Here is a 23,021-nt window from a genome sequence, read left to right as displayed (position 1 = left end):
CATCCTCCTATACATTCCTCCTGTCATAAGCTTATGTATTGTTGAAATTGTTTCTGATTAGCAATACAGCATTACTATTTGGAAACGGTGATAAGAAACACCTTGCTTCTAAATGGTGTAAGGCCTCACAGTACATTGAAGCACCTCCAACATCCTCAGGCCTCAACACCACCTTCCCAGCTTAAGGCCATAAGATACAGAAGTAGAATTAGTCCGCTTGGCCCACCGAGTCTGCTCTGCCATTTTATCATGGCTGATCCATTTCCCTCACAGCGCCAATATTCTGCCTTCTCCCTATATCTCTGCATGCCCTGACTATTCAAGAATCTACCAAACTCGGCTTTAAATATACCCAATGACTTTGACTCCGCAGCCAGTTCTACAGATTCACCACTTTCTGGCTGATTCCAGTCAAGATGGCACCAGCAAACATCAATTCCTTGGGTGACTCCTTCCGGATAGTCAATTATTTCTCTTTTTCTACATCCTCTACTTATTCTTTTTATCTTAATTGTGCTTCGAAAACTGTTGGAGCCTGTGACTAACAATTTGTAGATCATATGAGTGACCTAGTGCTCTGCTGTCCCTGAGAGAACTCCAGGAGAGGAGTTGAGCATGAGCTGGCTTGAGGAGAAGCTCAGAGACAGGGCGTGGGGCCATGATCAACTCCATTTCCCCCAAAGGATGACTGAAACATCGAGGTGAATGTGGAGGAGAGTGAGCAAGAGGGGAGCTTCTATGGAAGGCTGCACTGCTATGTCGAATGGTCGCACTCTGCAAAGGGCCTACATTTGTGAGGTTGCTCTCCTCGATGCTGACAGAAGATGTTATCAAAATTCTAAGATCTATGTGATTATTGGTGTGGACTGTAGCTCATGTTGGTCTCCTTCAGTTTTCTGTGCTATCTCTCTCGTAGCCGATTGGCGTGTTGGGGGTTGGTAGTGTGGGTAATCCGTTAGCTTTTTATTTGCGACAGATGGGGTTTGGGGCTTGATGTTATGGTTGCTGTGTTTTTTTTCTGTTTTGTCGATATGTTAGTTTTTTTTGCGAAGGAGGAGTTGGGGGTTTAGGGTTTGATGTTCTAGCTGCCGTTTTCCGTGTGGGCAATCTGTTAGTTTTCGTGTGAGGGAGGAGGTTGTGGGTCTGGGGTTTGTGAGTTTTCTTTTTCCTTTTTGTGTGAGGGGTTTGATGTCTTTTTTTGCAACAACTTCCATGATTTTCCTGTTTTGTGGCTATCTGGAGAAGACGAATCTCAGAGTTGTATTCTGCATACATACTTTGATAACAAAAAGAACCTTTGAAGCTTTAAAGAAGTTCCTCCTCATCTCCATTCTATATGGATGTCCCTCTGTTCTGAGGCTGTGTGCTCTAGTCTCAGGTTCCCCCACCATAGAAAACATCCTCTTTACATCCACTCTACCGAGGCCTTTCAACATTTGATAGGTTTCAATGAGGTCACCCCTCATTCTTCTGAATTGCACTGAGTACAGGCCCAAAGCCATCAAACACTCCTCATATGATAAGCCTTTCATTCCCAGAATAATTTTCGTGAAGCTCCTTTGAACCCTCTCCAATTTCAACACAATCTTTCTTAGACAAAGGGCCCAATACTGCTCACAATACTCCAAGTGAGAGCTCACCAGTGTTGTATAAGGTCTCAACATTACATCCTTTCATTTATATTCTAGTCTTCTCGAAATGAATATTAACATCTCATTTGCGTTCCTCAGCATTCACTCAACTGGATTATATAATCTATATAATCTTTGACCTCCTTATTCAAATGGGCATTAGGTGTGTTTTTTTAAGGAGGATCTTAGAAGAAGAAAGCGCAAAAGAGAGTTTTAGGAAGGAAATTCCAGAAATTAAGACTACCATTGGTGATGCATGACCATATTGAATAACAGAATTATTAGTTCACCTGTTCCTGCTCCTGTTTCTGAGGTTCATATGTTCTAATCATTTTAGATTGATAATCTTTTGGTGAATATTCGTAACTGACTTTTGATAAGTTTTAGGTTATCATTTTTCAAGACATGCAGTTCTAGATGCCACCGTTGGCTCTGCCCTCACTTTGAATAACTGGCACGATGGCTTAAAGTTCATTTTCATATTGCTGTTTCATTCATGACAATTTGCCAGCATTCCCTCTAAAGTTACATTATGATGAAACTAACAGCTGCAAATTTAGCTACCTGAAGTCTTGAAGCTGCAGAAGAGTTTCTCTGAAATTTAATAAGCCTTGTGATAACGAACACCTTGCTCCTAGGAGGTTTAATGTTTCACAGCGCTGTCATGATTCTCCGACATCGCTGGACTCAGGTTACACCTGGATGAAGCTCTCCTGCTCCGCTGAGCTTTGAAGCAATGTTTTTAAAAAAGTTCAAATGTATTTATTTTTAGTTGGTGGTAGGCGAAGAATCGGTGTTATTTAGTAAACTGGTTTTTCAGCATGTACTATCCTTCTTTCCATATTTTAAAGAGATGTACTGAAGTGCCCAAAGTGAGCCAATATCTGTGCTGCGAAAAATCAATGCAAATAATGCAACCTCTGTCTTCTAATTTTGAATTTAGCTCATTATATAAAGCTGTGTGAGTTTAAAACAGAAAGACTTGTATTTAAAGTGTATCTTATGCAGTTTTAGGACATTCCTCAGTATTTTGCATTGAGTATGTGTATCTTTAATGTATTCACTGTTATGATGTTTACCTGAAAGGCTGCAGCTGTAATAGAGCAGCCTTGCTCTTTCCCTGTTGTGTCAGCTGAATTGGTCCCTGGAATATGAACCCACAGCACTTTGGCTAAAATGCGAGAGTGCTACCAATGAAGGCAGCTGTCACCATTAAATTTGAAATAGACAAATTATTATCTGCAACATTATGTTGCATTTGTTCATAAACACATTTGCTAGTTAATGACTAATGAAAGTGTAAGGTTTATAAACAGCAATGCCAATTCAGCACTTAGTGGTGATCTTCGTACCTGGGTGTGCTCAGCTGGAAAGAGCAGTGACATGGAGTAGTGGATCAGCTGTTTTCTTTGTCCTTTCTACCGGGGCAGCAGAGTTAATGAGCCAACAGCTCATTGTAAATACTATTGATTGGCTTGAAGAGGTATTGTTCGTCTTGGTAGATGTGGCTAGATAACGGAATGTCATCATACTCACGTTACCTACCAAACAAGAAAACTTTAACTAGTTCATACTAGGATATAAAATAAAGATTTGCAAGAATGAGTACATTGTTTGACATTGAGGTATAATCAATAACATCATGGCAGAGCTGGCACAGGTCTTGCAGGGAAAAGAATTTTCAGCAGGTCCTGTCAAAAACCAGCAAGGATTTTGTTTTGACCCTATTTGTCTCAGTGTCTGTTTGAGAAGTTGCTCAGTAAGTGAATATTTGAACTTACACACTACAAACTAGTGAGAGCAACTTGTTCCCTCGGGTCTGCTGGGTCATAAGGTAATGATTGATCTGATGTAATCACCTTTCTCTGCATTACTAATCAGGTATCTATTTATTGTATCTCTGTCTTGAGAATATTCAAAGGCAGTTTTATCTGTCATTTGAGGAAGAGGATAGCTCAGAATCCAAAGAGCAGAAATTCCTCTTCATTAAGGTCTTTAAATGAGCGGCCTATTATCTTTAAATAGTAATCTCTCCTTGTAAATGTTCCTATTAGATGAACCATGATAGACGACTCAGAATTAATGTTTCAGTCTAGTTATCTCTAATTTTTCTAAGTTCTAGTAAGTATAAACCTAACCTGTCCAATATCTCCTCATAAGGCACTCATCTATTTTAGGCTTCAATTTCAACTGGTTCCAATACACTTAAACCCTTCCTTAAAAAAGGAGATTAATACTGTGCACAGAACTCCATTTGTGGTCTGCCCAATGTCGTATTTGTATCTGATTCCTTTCACAATATACAATAAAGTTTTGTCAGCCTTCTCAGTAAGTGAATCTGCAATGGAGCCTTTTGTAAATCTAGCACTAGGTCATCCAGATCTCTGTTTAGCAATCTTACACTTACAAATAGTATGTTTCTCTTTTATTTTCTTTCATAGAACATAGAAAACCTACAGCACAATGCAGGCCCTTCGGCCCACAAAGCTGTCCCGAACATGTCCCTACCTTGGAAATTGCTGGGCTTACCAATAGCCCTCTATTTTTCTAAGCTCCACGTACCTACCCAAAATTTTCTTAAAAGACCCTATTGTATCTGCCTCCACCACCATTGCCAGCAGCCCATTCCAAGCATTCACCACTCAAGTGATTAAAAAACTTACACCTGACATCTCCTCTGTACCTACTCCCCAGCAACTTAAACCTGTGTCCTCTTGTGGCAACCATTTCAGCCCTGGGAAAATGCCTCTGACTATCCACATGATCAACACTTCTCATCATCTTATACACCTCTATCAGGTCACCTCTCATCCTCCATCGCTCCAAGGAGGAAAGACTGAGTTCACTCAATCTATTCTCAAAAGGCATGCTCCCCAGTCCAGGCAACATCCTTGTAAATCTCCTCTGCACCCTTTCTATGCCTTCCACATCCTTCCTGTATTGAGGTGACCAGATCTGAGCACAGTACTCCAAGTGGGGTCTGACCAGGGTCCTATATAGCTGCAACATTACCTCTTGGCTCCTAAATTCAATTCCACGATTGATGAAGGCTAATACACCGTATGCCTTCTTAACCACAGAGAGTCAACCTGCGCAGCTGCTTTGAGTGTCCTATGGACTCGGACCCCAAGATCCCTCTGATCCTCCACACTGCCAAGAGTCTTATCATTAATACTATATTTCCTCTACTCAAAGCCGGATAAGCACAGTACGTGAGAAGTAAAGAATTAGAAAGTTATGTTGATAGGGTTAGATGAACTAGTGGATAAATACCAGAACTATGAGTTGAATGGCATCAATAAACAATCTACAGGAGCAACCTACCAGGTTCTGTAGGTGGAGAGGAGGATGGAATTGTCAACATTTTGGATTGAAACTTGGTATCAGGGTTGACAGTGGAGATGAAAGATGGCTAGTATAAAGATGAAATGGACAGGGCTAAGGCAGGAGTCAGTGGGTGATAGATGTACCAAGGAGGATGCGCAGGTGGAGCTAGGGAGAGGTAGAGTTGGGAGACAGAGGAAGGTGATGATAAATAGAGGCAAGGGAGTTCCAAGGGTGATGAGCAGGAACACAAACACTACCTGTGCTGGTATCGAATAATTAAGATGATAATGGTACCTGTGAGGGGAAAGGTGCAGGGCCGATGGAACCAATATCGGAACCAGATAGTGGAGGGACTGGTATTGCCAGTGGGCAAAATGTGTGGGTAACAGGTAGAGGGAACCTGGAAAGGGAGGGGGGGATGAAAATGGTTGGTGGGGGATCTGGAGGAGGTTGTAGGAAAAGCGACAACAGTGGGACAATTGAAGGAGGGTCAGGGGACTGGGATGAAAACACACTGGAGAGGAAGGTTACCTGCAGGAAATGCATGTGAATTGTCACCTCAACTAAATGACAGGTTAGGTTTTTCAGATATTTACAAATTAGAAATTCCTTACATAAAGTTTTACCATCTTTTCCTAATTCAACTTTAGTGGATTTTACAGATTTGATTTTTACCTTAAACCCTTGTCAGAAGGGATTAGTAGCTTTTATTTATAATATGATTATGAGGATACAACCAGAAATATCAGTTAGAATTAAACAAGAATGGGAAAAAGAACTTCGATATAATATATCAACAGATAAATGGGAAAAAATTTTGCAAATGGTTAATTCTTCTTCTATATGTGCTAAACATGCTTTAATACAATTTAAAATTGTACATAGAGCTCATATGTCTAAAGATAAACTTGCTCGATTTTATTCTCATATTAACCCTCAATGTGACAGATGTCATTCAGAAGTGGCCTCATTGACCCATATGTTTTGGTCATGTCCCACTTTACATAACTATTGGAAGGACATATTTACTACTATTTCCTCAATTTGGAACATTGATTTACAACCTCATTTTATTACTGCAATTTTTGGCATACCAAATGAAGATGGTAATCAGTTTTCCCCTTCAATCAGACGAATGATTGCTTTTGTAACATTAATGGCCAGAAGGTCTATATTACAAAATTGGAAAGAAGTAAATCCTCCTACCATGTTTCAGTGGCTTTCTCAAACTATTTCTTATTTGAGCCTGGAAAAAATTAGCACTATTTTTGACTCATCAATTAAATTTGAAGACCGTTTATTCGACATTTTCATATGAATTAATTTGGCCTTTTCCAGACCTTCTTTCTGCTTATTCATGTTCAGGTATGGAGTTCTGGAGTTTTCTTGACACTATCATATACTTGTAAGCTATTACTATTGCCCATGTTAGTTTAGTTTTATGTTTTATTTTTCTTAATATATACTTTTTTCACATATTTTCAAAATTTTTCTTCTTTTAATGGTTATTTTTGTTTTTTTTTCATATATAATTATATGGACTTGATTGATTAAGGTATTTTTTCTGCTGATGTTTAATAGGATATTGTTATCTTATTATCAACATGACTTCAAGTCTATTGTATTCATAATTTACTCATTATTATGTTATGTTTTTTTATATGTATATATGAAAATCAATAAAAAAATTGAAAAAGAAAAGAAAGACAGGTTAGGATGGAAATAAGATGCAACAATGAGAAATAAATATGTTGCACCATTTTGATAATTATCTGAAGGCTACATTAAATCGAAAAAGGTAGATTCCAGGGGAGGTATACCAATAGTTCTAAATTATTTATGTGTGAATTTCAGTGTAGGATCTTATATCACCTCTTCCTAATAGCTTTGATTTCCATGTATTTCAGGCTATGGCAGGAGGTGTTGATCTTCCTTTAGCTGTGCAGTGTGTGGCCCTACCCTGGCAGGATGAACTCTGTCTTCGTTTCATGAAGGAGGTGGAAAGACTCGTCAATTTAAAGAAAATTATCTAACTACTTCTGGAAGAATACAGTATTCAGCAAGCTTTGTTCTGAGATGACTTTAAAGTTATTCAGTGTCAATGAGCCAGCTCCATTTACCATTTACAATTGCACTTCCACTATTAGGACATTTGTGTGAATGACGTTGGGGAATTATTGCTTAAAGTGAACTCAGCAGCTTCTCACAATCAAAATTTTTTGGATGATAATGTGGCACTTAATATTTAAAAAAAGCAATTCCAGAAATATACCAAATAAAAATATTCAAATTAAAATAGGGAATGTTTGTTTTTTCAGGGTGTTAGTGATGGAATTACAAAGAAGTTCCTGGGTAATGCAAGCTGATTTTTTTTTTGCACAATGTACTGGAGGAGTTCAGCAGGTCAGGCAGCATCTTTGGAAAGGAATAAACAGTCGGTGTTTTGGGTTGAGATGCTTCATCAGGACTGGAAAGGAAGGAGAAGAAGTCAGAATAAGAGGGTGAGGGAAGAAAGGAAGAAGTGCAAGGTGGCGGGTAGTAGATGAATCTGGGAGAGGGGCAGGGGGTGAAGTTAAGAGCGGGAAAGTTGATTGGTGGAACAGGTAAAGGGCTGGAGAAGGGGAAATCTTATAGGAGAGGACAGAAGAAAATGGAAGTAAGGGAAGAGGGAGGAGCACCAGAGGGAGGTGATGGGAAGGCAAGAATAGACAGTGTGAGAGAGAAACAAAAATGGAGAATGGTGAAGAAGAAGAGATGGGAGGGGGCAATTATCAAATGCTTGAGTAATCAGTGTTCATGCCATCAGGTTGGAGGCTACCCAAACAGAATATAAGGTATTGCCCCTCCAACCTGAGTGTGGCCTCTTTGGGGCAGTACTGGAGGCCATGGTCTGATAAGTCAAAATCGGAATGGGAAGTAGAATTGAAATGGGTGTCACTGGGAAATTTCACTTTTTGTGGTGGATGGAGTGGAAGTGCTTGACAAAGTGACCTCCCAATCTATGTCAGGTCTCACCAATATACAGGAGCCCATACTGGGAACACCAGTTACAGTAGATGACCCCAAAACACCCACACGTGAAGTGTTGCCTCACCTGGAAGGATTGTTTGGGGCCTTGAAGGTAGTAAGGCAGAAGGTGTAGGGGCAGATGTGGCACATGTTCTGCTTGCAAGGGTAAGGACCAGCAGGGAGATCAGTGAGAAGGAGTCGCATGGGGAGTGATCCCTCTGGAAAGCAGAAAGAGGGGAGGAGGAAAGATGTGTTTGGTGGTAAGATCCTGTTGGAGAAGGCGGAAGTTATGAAGGATTATGGGTTAGATGTAGAGGCTGGTGGGATGATGGGTGAGGACAAGAGGAAACCTACCACTGGTGGGGTGGTGGGAGGATGGGGTGAGGGCAGCATTGACGGTAGAAGAAGAGAAGCCCCCTTCTTTGAAGAAGGAGGACATCTCAGTTGTTCTGGAATGAAAAGCCTCATCCTGAGAGCAGGTGTGGCAGAGACAGAGGAACTGAGAAATGGGAGTGGTATTTTTACAAGTAACAGTGTAGGAAGAGGTGTGGTCAAGGTAGCTGTGACAGCCAGTGGATTTATAAAAGATATCAGTAGATAGACTATCTCCAGGAATGGAGATAGAAAGATCAAGAAAGGGGAGAGAGGTGTCGTAAATGGACCAAGTAAATTTGAGGGCAGGGTGAAAGTTGGAGGCAAAGTTGATGAAATTGACAAGCTCAGCATGGTTGCAAGAAGTTGCACCAATGCAGTCATCAATGTAGCGTAGGAAGAATTGGGGGATAATATTTCCTTGGTAAGCTCATCAATTTCATCAATTAATTGGTCATTCTAAATTATCCCACGATTAGGCTAGGAGTAAAACCTGGGTGTGGGGGGTAGAGGGGGAAGGGGCTGATTGCTGGGCAGCACGGTTCAGAGGGCCAGAATGGCCTATTCTGCACTATACCTCAACAAAAAATAAATAAATCTGCATCAGTATAGCTCCAGGCCAAGATGCAACCAGTCAGGAATCTTTCTACAGATCATCTGTAGAAGTTTGGTACAGTATTTGGATAAAAATGTGAGGTCTGCACCTATTGTGCTCCTCACCATTACAGAAGAACATCATTAACGTGTTGTCGATCGTGCACTGGACATAGGTATTTTTCAAACTTGCCCGGTCACAGATCCCCACTATCTAAATCATGTCCTATTCTCACTGCTACAGTCAGACAGGTGGCACAGAAACTTCATGATCCATAACATCATGTTTAGGGACAACTACTTTCCTACAACAATTAAGTTCTTGAACAGACCTGCACGTCCTCAATTCTACCTCAGCAATTGAATATTACATTCCACTTCCAGCACTACGGTGAACTTCTTTCTGATAGTCTCTTATTTTTATGAAGGTCATGTTTTTGCATGGTATTTTTTTCTTTTGCTCTTTCAGTATTTGAATAATCTACATATACAGAATGTTGTCTGTACCTATTTGCCTGTGATATTGCTGCAAGATCTTCTTTGCACCTGTACCCATATTGTACACATGACCATAGGCAGGGATAATGAGAGCCCTGTGATAAACCTCTTGTGACCAAACTTTATGCATAAAGTGATTGGTCTCAAACAACAAAAAAAAATCTTCTTTTGCGCTGGGAATGACGCCAGCTAGTGGTTCGTATGATCCTTTCATAGTAATCCCCGAAGGATTGGATTATTTGCATTCCAATCCATTCTTTTGGCATAATCCATGCCTGGTTTTAAAGCAGCTGTGTTGCTTCATATATATATGACCACCGCGGGTAATCTTTCGTTGGTTTGCATCCATATTCAGTCCGAGGACTAGGCTCACAATGTCTTGGACGCGGGATGAGCTCCTCAATCCTCACGTTTATCAAACCGTCATCGGCTCGGTTTGCGGCGGGGCTGCATTGCTTCTACTATGGAGATGGATGGAAAGGAGGGACTGTCGGGCAGTGTTACGGAAAGCCCGCTTAAGGAGAGAAAAAGCCCTGAGAGAAATGGAGAGTGCCGTGTTGAAGTTTGAAGAGTCGGTAAGTTTTGAAAATATGGGGCAAGCGGGCCAGCGGATGTGGTGGCAAAATATATGAAGCATGCATAAGGCGTGACAGACTCGGGTTAGTTGTGTTCCGTCGCAGAATCGGATTAGTGAACATGGCAGCGGATATCCCGAGGCAGGGGTGCCTGCATTGTTTTTGAGCATTATTTTTGTCTAGGCCTGCTACTATTTGGTTGTCACTGTGATTGATTCAGACCTAGGGTGATAGAAATTCTGTTTAAATGACTAAATCTGCAGAACAACCAGAGAGAGGTTTGGGTGATTGAAAAAGGAAATAAGATTAATCTTATTTAAGAAAAATGAACTGTAAATTAAAAGAAATACAAAAAGTGCATGCCTTTTGTTACATTGATAGTGTTTTGGTTTGTAAAACATTTGACCATATTCCTCGCACGTGACCCTCACCGAGCGATACAAGTGTTACCGTGATTGGGAGGGGCGGGGCCCCGCCGAGTCCCTGACTGAGAAACCTCGCTGTTGCCCCGCACAAAGGCTTTGCGTTGGCTGCCCCCAAATTCGGTTCATTCTTCAGCACGTACGACTGTAGCCTGGAATGTGCGAGTTGACAGAATTATCTTGTGGATATCTCATTGTACTGGAATTCCAGCGAGCAATGGGCAGGCCAGAGTGCACCCTTCACCCAAACGAGGATCTTCCAGTAGAGTTTATCCCGGTGTACACGTACCTGGGAACAACCCTTGAAGACTCTGAGAGCCGGGAAACATATCTGGATGAATAGCTACCTGACTGGTTGTTTAAGCACCACCCAGAGCAAAAAAAAAACCCAAGAAAATCTACTAGGAAATTTCAATGTCTCTACATGACGGATGGAACAAAGTGGTGATTATATATACATACGGTAAGATGAGGGTACCTTTGTCACATGTACATCGAAACGTTGAAGCAAGCAGTGAAATCCATCACTTGTGTCAACTGCCAAAACAGTGAGGATGTGCTGGGGGCTGCCCACAAGTGTCACCCTACATTCAGGTGCCAATGTAGCATGATCAAAAGCTAACTAAGGGTAACCCATAAGTCTTTGGAATTTGGGAGGAAACCCACACAGTCATGGGGAGAATGTACAATTTCCTTACAGACAGCGGCAGAATTGAACATTTCAAGTATGGTGCTGATACTGTCACTCAGCGCATATCCACTTGAGAGTCTGCCTCGGTTGTTCTTCAGCAAGATTCCACTAGGCTGCAGGACTGTCATGAAAGATGAGATTGGGTTGATCAGATTTGTATTTAATAGGTCTTAGAAGAATGAGAGGTACAAAATATTTAAAAGGATGGATGATTTCTAGAAGCAAAAGGCAACAGAGAGTATGGAGAGACGACAGGGATATGACCTTAGTAATGCACACAAAATGCTGGAGGAACTCAGCAGGCCAGGCAGCATCTATGGATCGAGGCACAACTGAGCAGACGAGTGGACGTCAGCGAGTTAGACCGGCAGGAAGAATTTAAAATGAAGACAGCTTTATAGAGCGGTCGTCAGAGTCGGAGGGCTTTGCAGTAATGAAGTGAAGTAAGTTACTTGTGTAGAATAGAAACAGGAAGTATGAGTGTGAGGCCGGTGTTCTGTACTGGGTGTCAGATGTGGGATGTCCGGGAGACTCCCAGCCTTCCCAGTGGCCACATCTGCACTAGGTGCGTCAAGCTGCAGCTCCTTGGGGAACTGGAAATGCTGTTCGATGACCTTTGTCTGGTCTGGGAAAGTGAGGAGGTGATAGAGGGGAGCTATAGGCAAGTAGTCACACTGGAGCCTCGGGAGACAGACAAGTGGGTAACAGTTAGGAGAGGGAAGGGCAAGAGTAAGATGCAAGAAAATACTCCTGTGGCTGAACCCCTTAAATAAGTACTCCTGTTTCAGTACTGCTGGGTGAATGACCTACCTGGGGAAGCAACAGTGGCCATGCCTCTGGGATAGAGTCTGGCCCTGTGGCTCAGAAGGGCAGGGAAAGGAAGAGGAGGGCAGCAGTGATAGGGGACACTATAGTTAGGGGGTCAGACAGGTGATTCTGTGGACACAAGAAAGAAACGTAGATGGTAGTGTGCCTCCCAGGTGCCAGGGTCTGGGTTGTTTTCTGATCGCGTCCACAATATCCTGAAGTGGGAAGGTGAACAGCCATAGGTCGTGGTACATATTGGACCCCTGGAAAAATGGGCTGAAAAATGGCAGCTGGAGTTTAATACAGACAAGTGTGAGGTATTGCACTTTGGAAGGACAAACCAAGGTAGAACATACAAGGTAAATGTTAGGGTACTGAGGAGTGCAGTAGAACAGAGGGATCTGGGAATACAGATACAAAATTCCCTAAAAGTGGCATCACAGGTAGATAGGGTCGTAAGAGAGCTTTTGGTACATTGGCCTTTATAAATCAAAGTATTGAGTATAAGAGTTGGAATGTAATGGTGAGGTTGTATAAGGCATTAGTGAGGCCGAATTTGGAGTATTGTGTGCAGTTTTGGTCACCGAATTACAGGAAGGATATTAATAAGGTTGAAAGAGTGCAGAGAAAGTTTACAAGGATGTTGCCGGGACTTGAGAAACTGAGTTACAGAGAAAGGTTGAATGGGTTAGGACATTATCCCCTGGAACATAGAAGAATGAGGGGAGATTTGATAGATGTATATAAAATTATGGGTATAGATAAAGTGAATGCAAGCAGGCTTTTTCCACTGAGGCTAGGGGAGGAAAAAACCAGAGGACGTATGTTAAGGGTGAAGGGGGAAAAGTTTAAAGGGAACATGGGGAGGGGGGGGGCTTCTTCACACAGAGTGGTGGGAGTGTGGAATGAGCTGCCAGATGAAGTGGTAAATGTGGGCTCACTTTTACCATTTCAAGAAAAACTTGGACAGGTACATGGATGAGAGATGTATGGAGGGATATGGTCCAGGTGCAGGTCAGTGGGACTAGGCAGAAAAATGGTTCAGCACAGCCAAGAAGGGCCAAAAGGGCCTGTTTCTGTGCTGTAATGTTCTATAGTTCTAAGTAGTAAGAGCATTAGTAGAACTACCCACTGGTTAGTTGCTGCTTCTGCAAGTGTCACTTTTTGTATCCTGATGTCACATCTGGAGCTCTGCTTCTTATCTCAATGAAGGCATGTTACATTGTCCTTTTCAATATTTCCTGCCATTTAATACTAGTTGTGTAGTGCACTCCTCTTCACTCCAGCTGCTGTGATCTGGGTGCACTTTCCAATAAAACTATTTGCAGAGACACCATTGCTTTCTGATCCTTTAAATTGTAACCAAAGCCTGCTCTTTTTTTTTCCCAGAGGCAGCCAGGAGATGCTGAATTCATTCTGTCCCTATCCCTTCAGGAGCTCCATGAAAAATTGCAGGGAGGCACTCTTGCTCCTGATAGTGTACTGAATGCCTACATGGAGAAGGTATGAGGTAGTATTCTGTGGTGCTTGGAGGGGTGGGATATGGAGTGGGTGGGGGGTGGGGGAGACTTGATGCCCCATACTAGTAAGACTTGGTTCCAGGAGGAGCAAGACTAGCAGCTCAGTACTCTAGGGTGCAGCTGCTTTAGACATGACAGAGTGTGAGGGATTAAAGAAGGAGGCACAGTGTTACTAGTTAGGGAAAATGTCTTGGCAATGCTCAATTAGGACAGACTGGAGAATTCGTCTAGTGAGGTGTTATGGATGTAACTGAGAAATAAGAAAGGTATGACCACATTAACAGGACTATATTATAGTCCACCCAACAGCTTGAGGGAATTAGAGCAAAAAATTTGCAGCGAGATTGCAGAATGGTGCAAGAAACATAAGGTTGTTATAGAAGGTGATTTTAACTTTCCACATGATGTAAAGAACTGGATGGGATAGAGTTTGTTAAATGTGTTCAGGAAAGTAGAATTCCCAATGGGAGAGTGTGTGATACTGGATCTGCTATAAGGGAATGTGACAGGGCAGGTGACATAAGTTTGCATCTAGTGATCACAATACCATTAGATTCAAAGCAAATATGCAGAAAGGTAAGTCCAGTCTGCGGGTTGAGATTCCAAATTGGAGACAGGCCGATGTTGATAGTACCAGAAAGGACCAGGCAAGTGTGGACTGGGTCAGGTAGTTTTCTGACAAAGGTAAACTTGGTCAGTGGGCGGCCTTCAGAAGTGAACTTTTTTTGAGTACAAAGCTTGTATGTGCTTATCAGAATAAAAGGTAAAGATAACAGCCTTGATTTTCATGAGATATTGAGGCCCTGGTTAAGGGAAAAAAAGATATAACGGGTATAGGCAGTTAAGAATGAATGGGGTACATATGGAATACAAGAAATGCAAGAGAACACTTGAGAAAGAAATCAGCAGGGCTCAAAAAAAGGCATGAAGTTGCTCCAGCAGGCAAGGTGAAGGAGAATTCTAAGAGATTCTACAGATAAGAGCAAAAGGATTGCAAGGGGCAAAATTAGTTCTCTGGAAGATTGGAATGGTAATCCACATATAGAGCCAAAAGAAATGGGAGAGATCTTAAGTACATTTTTTTTTTTGCATCTGTATTCACTCAGGAGATGGACACAGAGTACTGTATATAGAAGTAAGGCAAAATGGCACCAACTTCATGGGCTCTACACATGCTACAGAGGAGGAAGTTTTTCCGTCTTGGGACAAATTAGGGTGGATTCTCAGTCCCCAGGGTCTGAGAAGGTGCTGCCTTGGACCGTGTGGGAGGGAAGTGTAGAAATTGCTGGGGCCCTAGCAGAGAGATTTAAATGATCCTTGGTGACAGGTGAGGTGCTGGAGGATTGGAGGATAGCCAATGTTTTTCCTCTGTTTAATAAAGGCTCCTGGTGAGCCTGACATCAATGGTGGGAAAGTTACTGGAAGGTGTTCTAAGGGAAGGTACTCTAAAGGATATGAGTATTTGGATAGACATGGAGTGATTAAGGATTGTCAGCATGGCTTCGGGCATGGTAGATGGTGTCTTAGCAATCTTGGAGAGTCTTTCAAGGTAGTTTCCAGGAAAATTGATAAAGACAAAACAATGGATGTTGTCTGCATAAAATTTAAGATAGTTGACCAGGTCCTGCATGGGAGATTGGTCAAGAAGGATCAGTCATTTGGCATTCACGAGGAGGTCGTGAATTGGATTAGACATTGGCTGTGTGGGAGAAGTCAAAAGCAGTGGTAGATGGTTGCCTCTTTGACTGGAGGCCTGTGACTAATGAAGTGCCTCAGGATTGGGTCCATTGTTGTTTGTCATTTATATCAGTGATCTGGATGATAATGTGGTTAACTGGATCAGCGGATGACACCAAGATTTTTTGGGGGGGGGGAGGGGTGTAGTGGACAGAGAGGAAGGCTATCATGGCTTGCAGAGGGATCTGGACCTGCTGGAAAAATGGGCTGTAAAATGGCAGGTAGAACTTAATGCAGACATGTGAGGTGTTGCACTTCAATGGGATCAAACAGTGTAGGTCTTGCACTGTGAACGGTAGGGCACTGAGGAGTGTGGTAGAACAAAGGGATCTGGAAAAAATTCGTTGAAATTGGCATCACAGGAATAGGGTTGCAAAGAAAGCTTTTGGTACATTAGCCTTAAATGGAAGTATTGAGTTCAGGTGATGTGATGTTATGTTAAAGTTGTATATGACATTGTTGAGGCCAGATTTGGAAAATCGTGGCAGTTTTGGTTACCTACCTACAGGAATGATATAAATAAGGTTGAAAGAATACTGAGAAAATTTACAAGGATATTGCCAAGTCTGCAGGACCTGAATTATAAAGAAAGATTGAATAGGGTAGAACTTCATTCCTCGGAACATAGAAGAATGTGAGCAGATTTGATAGAGGTATATAAAATTGAGGGGTATAAATAGGGTAAATGCAAGCAGGCTTCTTCCACTGGGGTTGGGTGGGACTACAACTAGAGGTAATGGGTTAAGGGTGAAAAGTAAAAGTTTAAAGGGACATGAGGGGGAACTGCTTCACTCAAAGGGTCGTGAGAGTGTGGATCAAGCTGCTAGCACAAATGGAACCTGTGAGCTGAATTTCAACATTTAAGAGAGGTTTGGATAGGTACATGGATGGGAAGGGGTTTGGAGAGCTATGTTCCCTGTGCAGGTCAATGGGAGTAGGCAGCTTAAGTGGTTCACCAAGGACTAGATGGGCTGAAGGACCTGTTTCTGTGCTGTACTTTTCTGTGATTCTCTGATTGAATTGAGATGGATGTCCAGCAATCTGCTGGACACAAAATGCAATGCCAGTTTGAGGCCAGAAGTGAGCCCTAGTGTTGGGTTTGAAAAGCCTGGAGGGCAGAGAAGGCGTAGAGGAAATGACTGTATCAGCTCTGTTTCTTGCCCTCAAGTCATCTGGATATTCCATTTGACGTTAAACGAGGTAGAAGCCAATGTAGAAGCCAATGTAGAAGCCAACCTTGCATTACAGGTTAATTATTGGGAATCCCCAGTACCATGTAAATTTCAGGCCAAGACCCTTCATTGGTACTGATGAAGAGTCTTGGCTCAAAATATTGACATTTTCATTTTATTTGGTGCTGCCTGACTTGCTGAGTTCTGCCAGCATTGTGTGTGTGTTGCTTTGGATTTCCAGCATCTACAATAGATCTTGTGTACCACAGAAGTTACTTTATTCATGTTGCTTTCATAAGCTAACAGTTTTGCTAATCCTAGATTAGTTCCTTCATTGTGAATAGAGAGATAGGAAGAGGAGGTTGGCTCACAAATACAGAAAGCTTGTAGACAGTTTGAGAGGGAGGATAGGCAGGTGATAGAGAAGGGACACGCTCAGACCGAATGTTTGATTTGTCTTATTTAATGCAAGGAGTGTTGTGAACAAGGTGGATGAGCTTAGAGTATGGATCAGTACTTGGAGCTATGATGTGGTGGCCATTACAGAGACTTGGATGGCTCAGGGACAGGAATGGTTACTTCAAGTGGTGGGTTTTAGATGTTTCAGAAAGGACAGGGAGAGAGGCAAAAGAGGTGGGGGTGGCACTGTTGATCAGAGATAATGTCACGGCTGCAGAAAAGGTGGACGTTATGGAGGGATTATCTTCAGAGTTTCTGCGGGTGGAGGTTAGGAACAGGAAGGGGTCAATAATTTTGCTGGGTGTGTTTTATAGGCTGCCCAATAATAACAGGAACATTGAGGAGCAGATAGGGAAACAGATTCTGGAAAGGTGAAATAATAACAGAATTGTTGTGATGGGTGATTTTAATTTCCCAAATACTGATTGACATCTCCCTAGAGCAAGGGGCTTAGATGGGGTGGAATTTGTTAGGTGAGTTCATGTAGGTTTCTTGACACAGTATGTAGATAAGTCTACAAGAGGAGAGGCTGTACTTTATTTCGTATTGGGAAATGAACCTGGTCTGGTGAGGGAGCATTTTGGAGATAGTGATCATAATTCTGCCTCCTTTATAATAGCATTGGAGAGAGATAGGAACAAACAAGTTAGAAAAGCATTTAATTGGAATAAGGGGAATTATGAGGCTATAAGGCAGGAAATTGGAGGCTTAATTTGGAAACGTTCTCAGGGAAAAGTACGGAAGAAATGTGGCAAATGTTCAGGGGATATATGTGTGGAGTTCTGTATAGGTACGTTCCAATGAGACAGGGAAGTTATGGTAGGGTACAGGAACCGTGGTGTACAAAGGCTGTAATAAATCTAGTCAAGAAGAAAAGAAAAGCTTACAAAAGGTTCAGAGAGCTAGGTAATGTTAGAGATCTAGATTATAAAGCTAATAGGGAGGATCTTGAGAAGGAAATTAGGAGAGCCAGAAGGGGCCATGACAAGGCCTTAGCGGACAGGATTAAGGAAAACCCCAAGGCATTCTACAAGTATGTGAAGAGCAAGAAGATAAGACATGAAAGAATAGGACCTATTAAGTGTGACAGTGGGAAAGTGTGTTTGGAACCAGAGGAAATAGCAGAGGTACTTAATGAATACTTCAGTATTCACGATGGAAAAGGATCTTGGTGATTGTAGTGATGACTTGCAGCAGTCTGAAAAGCTTGAACATGTGGATATTAAGAAAGAGGATGTGCTGGAGCCTTTGGAAAGCATCAAGTTGGATAAGTCACCGGGATCAAATGAGATGTACCCCAGGATACTGTGGGGGGCGAGGGAGGAGATTGCTGAACCTCTGGCGATGGGAGAAGTTCCGGAGGATTGAATGGTTGGGGATGTTTTTCGTTTATTCAAGAAAGGGAGTAGAGATAGCCCAGGAAATTAGAGACGGTGAGTATTACCTCTGTGGTTGGGAAGTTGATGGAGAAGATCCTGAGAAGCAGGATTTATGAACATTTGAAGAGGTGTAATATGATTAGGAGTGGTCAGCATGGCTTTGTCAAGGGCAGGTTCTGCCTTACGAGCCTGATTGAATTTTTTGAAGATGTGATTAAGCACATTGATGAAGGAAGAGCAGTAGATGTAGTGTATATGGATTTCAGGAAGGCATTTGATAAGGTACCCCATGCAAGGCTTATTGAGAAAGTAAGGAGGCATGAGATCCAAGAGGGCTTTGCTTTGCGGATCCAGAACTGGCTTGCCCACAGAAGGCAAAGAGTGGTTGTAGATGGGTCATAGTTTGCATGGAGGTCGGTCACCAGTGGGGTGCCTCGGGGATCTGTTGAGGGACCCTTACTCTTCGTGATTTTTTTAATATATAAATGACCGGGATGAGGAAGTGGAGGGATGGGTTAGTAAGTTTGCTGATGACACAAAGGTTGGAGGTGTTGTGGAGAGCTGTCAGATGTTACAGCGGGACATTGATAGGATGCAAAACTGGGCTGAGAAGTGGCAGATGGAGTTCAACCCAGATAAGGGTGAAGAGGTTCATTTTGGTAGGTCAGATATGATGGCAGAATTTAGTATTAATGGTAAGACTCTTGGCAGTGTGGAGGATCAGCAGGACACTCGAAGCAGCTGCGCATGTTAACTCTGTGGTTAACAAGGAGTGCGATGTGTTAGCCTTCATCAATTGTGGAATTGAATTTAGGAGCCGAGAGGTAATTTTGCAGCTATATAGGACCCTGAGTCAGACCTCACTTGGAGTACTGTGCTCAGTTCTGGTTGCCTCACTACAGGAAGGATGTGGAAGCCACAGAAAGGCTGCAGAGGAGATTTACAAGGATGTGCCTGGAATGGGGAACATGCTTTATGAGAATAGGTTGAGTGAACTCGGCCTTTTCTCCTTGAAGCGACGGAGGATGAGAGGTGACCTGATAGAGGCGTATAACATGATGAGAGGCATTGATCGTGTGGATAGTCAGAGACTTTTTCCCAGGGCTGAAATGGTTGTCACAAGAGGACACAGGTGTAAGGCGCTGGGGAGTAGGTATAGAGGAGATGCCAGGGGTAAGCTTTTTTACTCAGAGTGGTGGGTACGTGGAATAGACTGCCAGCAACGCTGGTGGAGTGGATACGATAAAGTCTTTTAAGAGACCTTTAGATGGGTAAGTGGAGCTTAAGCAAAATAGAGGGCTATAGGTTAGCCTAATAACTTCTAAGGTAGGGACATGTTCGGCACAAGTTTGTGGGCCAAAGGGCCTGTGTTGTGCTGTAGGTTTTCTATGTTTCACTGATGCTAAAACTGAGTACTGTGATCATAATGTGCTGAACCTATTGTAATGCCTGTAAACAGTTCATCTAAAGTTAGAATTTCATGGTAAAATCTGAGTATTTCCCTATGTTATAGTTAGCTCATTGCAATAGGTCTTTACCCTTCTTCTGTTGAAGGCCTTGGAAGTCAATAAGCAGCTGAACTGCCTCACGGATTTTCTTCCTGAATGCCAAACGCAGCTTCAGGATACCCAGGTGAAACGGAAGGGACTACTTTATGGGATCCCCATCAGCATTAAGGACAACATTAACTACAAGGTATGAGGTCACAGGAGAGCGGGTGATACAACTCTTGCTGCAGGTTGTCTGAGGGGTGTTAGAGAAGGGATGGTGAGTGAATCACAGAAAACTAATGACAGATGGAGGCCATTCAGTCATGAAAGTTATCCAGCCTAAACACTAACCAGCTCAAGGATGCCACTCCTGGTCCTTGAATACAAATAAACAACCAAGTGCTTTTCAGATCAATGTATTTCCAATGCTTTCACCCTTCCAGGCAGTGAGCTCCAGATCCCCATCTCCCTCTCGCTGAGAAAAGAAGACATAAGACATAGGAGCAGAATTAGGCCATACGTCACGGCTGATTTGTTATCCCTCTCAACCCCATTCTCCTGCAATTTATCTTCTCTATAATCATCTAGCCAAACACTTGAAGTGTATGTTCACTGGTTTTGGACTTTAATTTATTTATAGAGCGCATTTTATACAAACAATGCAGTTCAAAGTGCTTTACGGTGGGATAAAGTGCAAACATGAAAGTAAAAAAACAAAATGTTAGTTAAAAGCAAGGTTAAATAAATAGGTTTTGAGCTGGCGTTTAAAAGTGTCAACTGAGTCTGCACCCCTTTGAATTCCACAGTTTAGGAGCATTTTTGAGGAAATAAAAGCTGACATGCCAGTTATCTTTTGAGGGAGATTGTTTAAATGTAAGAGACCGATGGGGAAAATGATCTGAGAGATCGAGCAGGATTATAAAATGGATGTGTTTCTGTGATGTACTCTGATACAAAACCATTGAAAGCTTTAAAAACAAGAAAGAGAAAAATGATCTAGTGCTTTAAAATAAAACTTTAAAATCAGTTCTAAAAGGTACAGGAAGCCAGTGCAGAAAGGTTAGAATAGGAGTGATGTGTTCCTTCATCCTGGTTTTAATTACAAGTCTAGCACTGGTGTTCTGAATGAGTTGAAGTTTGTCAATAGATTGCTTTGGATGGCCAGTAAAAAGTGCATTGCCGTAATCTTGCTTATTTGATATAAAGGCATGAGTTAGTTTTTCAGCATCATTATGTGACAGAAACAGATGGTACCTTCATTGTCAGGGAGACATAGTTCAAATATCTGGCTGTATTCATTTGGCTTTAACAAAATCTCTGATTTAAAAACAAGATCTGTAGAGTAATAAAACTTGTTTAAGTTAAAAGCTATATTTCAAAGGGATCTCACATTTTGAAGAGTTAGTGTAGCTTAAACAGAGTGCCCTGAAGTGCTGCAACGAGGGAGCTAGGTTTTAAGAGTAGAAGGTTATTTCTGTTAACACCTTTTATAGGACAGTTCAATGTGGGGGTCCTTTCTGTGACGGTGGTCTGAATAGGATGGGTTAACATTTACAGAACTGTGGATTGTGAGGAGGAATTGGGGAAAGGTCACTTGTGCCATTGATTGTAAATAGTCATACACTCAGGTTTGCCAGAGTGCAGTGAAAATGTTTGCACACAGCATCTGTGAGCATCTCTTTGGGTGAAGACTCATTGGGTTTGAAAAATGTGGCACATTCCCAAAATAGATTAAAATTATCAATGTTTAGCACTCTACATTGTGCCTGAAGCCAACTATGCAGCCTTATTCCTTATTTAGTCTATCTAAGCTTCTTTTATAATATTGAACTAATTTAATTAAGTTTCCCTTCATCCTTCTCTATTCTAATTTAAACAACCCCAAAGTTCCTCAAGGTCAAAACTGCTCTGGAACTATGTTTCACTCTTCCGAAATTCAGCAGACGCAAGTTACAGCTGTTCAACTTTTCTTTTCGAGACAGACCAGCCACTCCAGCAATTAGTCTGGTGAATCTTTTCCGAATTACTTCCAACTCACTAATGTCCTTGTAAAAGGACACCAATGTTAACCCAGTAATCTATATGTAGTTTCACCAGTGTAATTTATAACTGAAGTATAGCTTTCCTATTTTTGAATTCAATTCCCTTAACAGCAAATTCCTCTAGCAATAAGCCTTTTCAGAATTGTGCACTAGGATGCCCAGATCCTCCTCTATCTCAGATCTAGAGTGACTGATGCTTCTGTCGGTCAGGATCAACCATGGATGTTGCATCCTAGCTGTCTAGATACATAAGCTAAAGCAATATGATAACAGAGAGTCCCTCTCTCCACGCATCTGATGAACCGAAAGGAAAGGCAGAGACCGATACAGTTTGGTACCAACAGCATTGCAGGAGTTACCAGTCAGCAATGAACTCAACATAGGACTGTCTTAGGGACTCCAGCTCTGGATTTTTTTTGGGGGGGTTTACTCCTGAATGCTTCCCAGTGGTGCCTTCTGCAAGACAGCAGAAGTTTGTAGTCAGAGTTTCCCTTCTAGTTGAGCTGCCAGCCGTGGGTGATGAGACCCATCTGCTCGAAGCGACTGGTTTTGAGGAACCAGTAACCCACCTTTTTATCCCCCTTCTCCTGTCAGCAGAATCAGTTCTGTCGGTCTTAGTAGCTGAGCTACGCATGAAGTCCAGGAGCTGGACTTGGTTGTCAGAGGCTATTTGAGGCATCAGAGGCCATTGGGGGCATTTAATTCATTGTGAGAGCTTGTCCCCATTACCAGCATGAGCTGTAATGACCTTAAGGAACCAGAGATCTAGAATATCCTGCTATTTTTGTTGTAATCTTCCATAATTCTTTTACTTCATCAAATATTCACTCTAAATAGCAAGAGATCTGGAATATCCTGCTATTTGGGGTGTATATTTGATGAAGTGAAATAATTATGGCAAAGTTACAGAAATGGATATGATACGGACATATCTGATTTGGGGAGAAATCAACTTCTGAACAGTTCACAGGAAACGCATCCTTCCGAAATCCAGAGATTGCCTCTGTGACTCATGCAAAACCTATTGTATAAGTTTTGTGAACGCAATGTTGCAACACTGAAGTGCATCAGATATTGAATGTAAACATTACAGTTGTTGCTCTGATTTGCAGTAATTGTTGGGTGTAACATCTGAAGAGAGAACCAGTGTTTACAGTTGAAAGCAACAACCTGCAAAGTTGACTCTGTCTTTCAACACAAATTCTGCCCGATCTGTTAAGTGTTTCCAGTGTTTTCTATTTTTACTTGTACTTGAGGATTTTTTCGGGCCAACATTTCAGAAACTTAGTTTTGATG

The 23,021-nt window shown here is 42.0% G+C and overlaps 2 protein-coding genes across 5 annotated transcripts in view; both read left to right on the top strand.

Moving 5' to 3' along the window:
* The window catches only part of LOC132401819 (fatty-acid amide hydrolase 1-like), a 35,943-nt gene extending 28,701 nt beyond the window's left edge, over positions 1-7,242 (top strand). For all 3 annotated transcript variants that reach the window (XM_059984059.1, XM_059984060.1, XM_059984061.1), the window contains one exon: positions 6,866-7,242. In XM_059984059.1, coding sequence (XP_059840042.1) covers positions 6,866-6,991 — 126 coding nt within the window. In that variant the 3' untranslated portion in view covers positions 6,992-7,242. The remainder of the gene's footprint in view (positions 1-6,865) is intronic.
* Positions 7,243-9,676: 2,434 nt separating this feature from the next.
* Positions 9,677-23,021, top strand: part of faah (fatty acid amide hydrolase) — a 51,193-nt gene continuing 37,848 nt past the window's right edge. Inside the window, exons 1-3 of one of the 2 annotated variants that reach the window (XM_059984054.1) lie at positions 9,677-10,006; positions 13,316-13,429; positions 19,748-19,888. In XM_059984054.1, coding sequence (XP_059840037.1) covers positions 9,806-10,006; positions 13,316-13,429; positions 19,748-19,888 — 456 coding nt within the window. In that variant the 5' untranslated portion in view covers positions 9,677-9,805. Of the gene's footprint in view, positions 10,007-10,750; positions 10,892-13,315; positions 13,430-19,747; positions 19,889-23,021 lie in introns of those variants that run through there. The other variant, XM_059984055.1, reaches the window with a different exon arrangement.

The sequence above is a fragment of the Hypanus sabinus genome, chromosome 11, assembly GCF_030144855.1.
Source record: "Hypanus sabinus isolate sHypSab1 chromosome 11, sHypSab1.hap1, whole genome shotgun sequence".
In the NCBI taxonomy this organism is placed as follows: Eukaryota; Metazoa; Chordata; class Chondrichthyes; order Myliobatiformes; family Dasyatidae; genus Hypanus; species Hypanus sabinus.
Note: the sequence above shows the minus strand (reverse complement) of the source record. Positions and strands in the feature narration are given on the sequence as shown.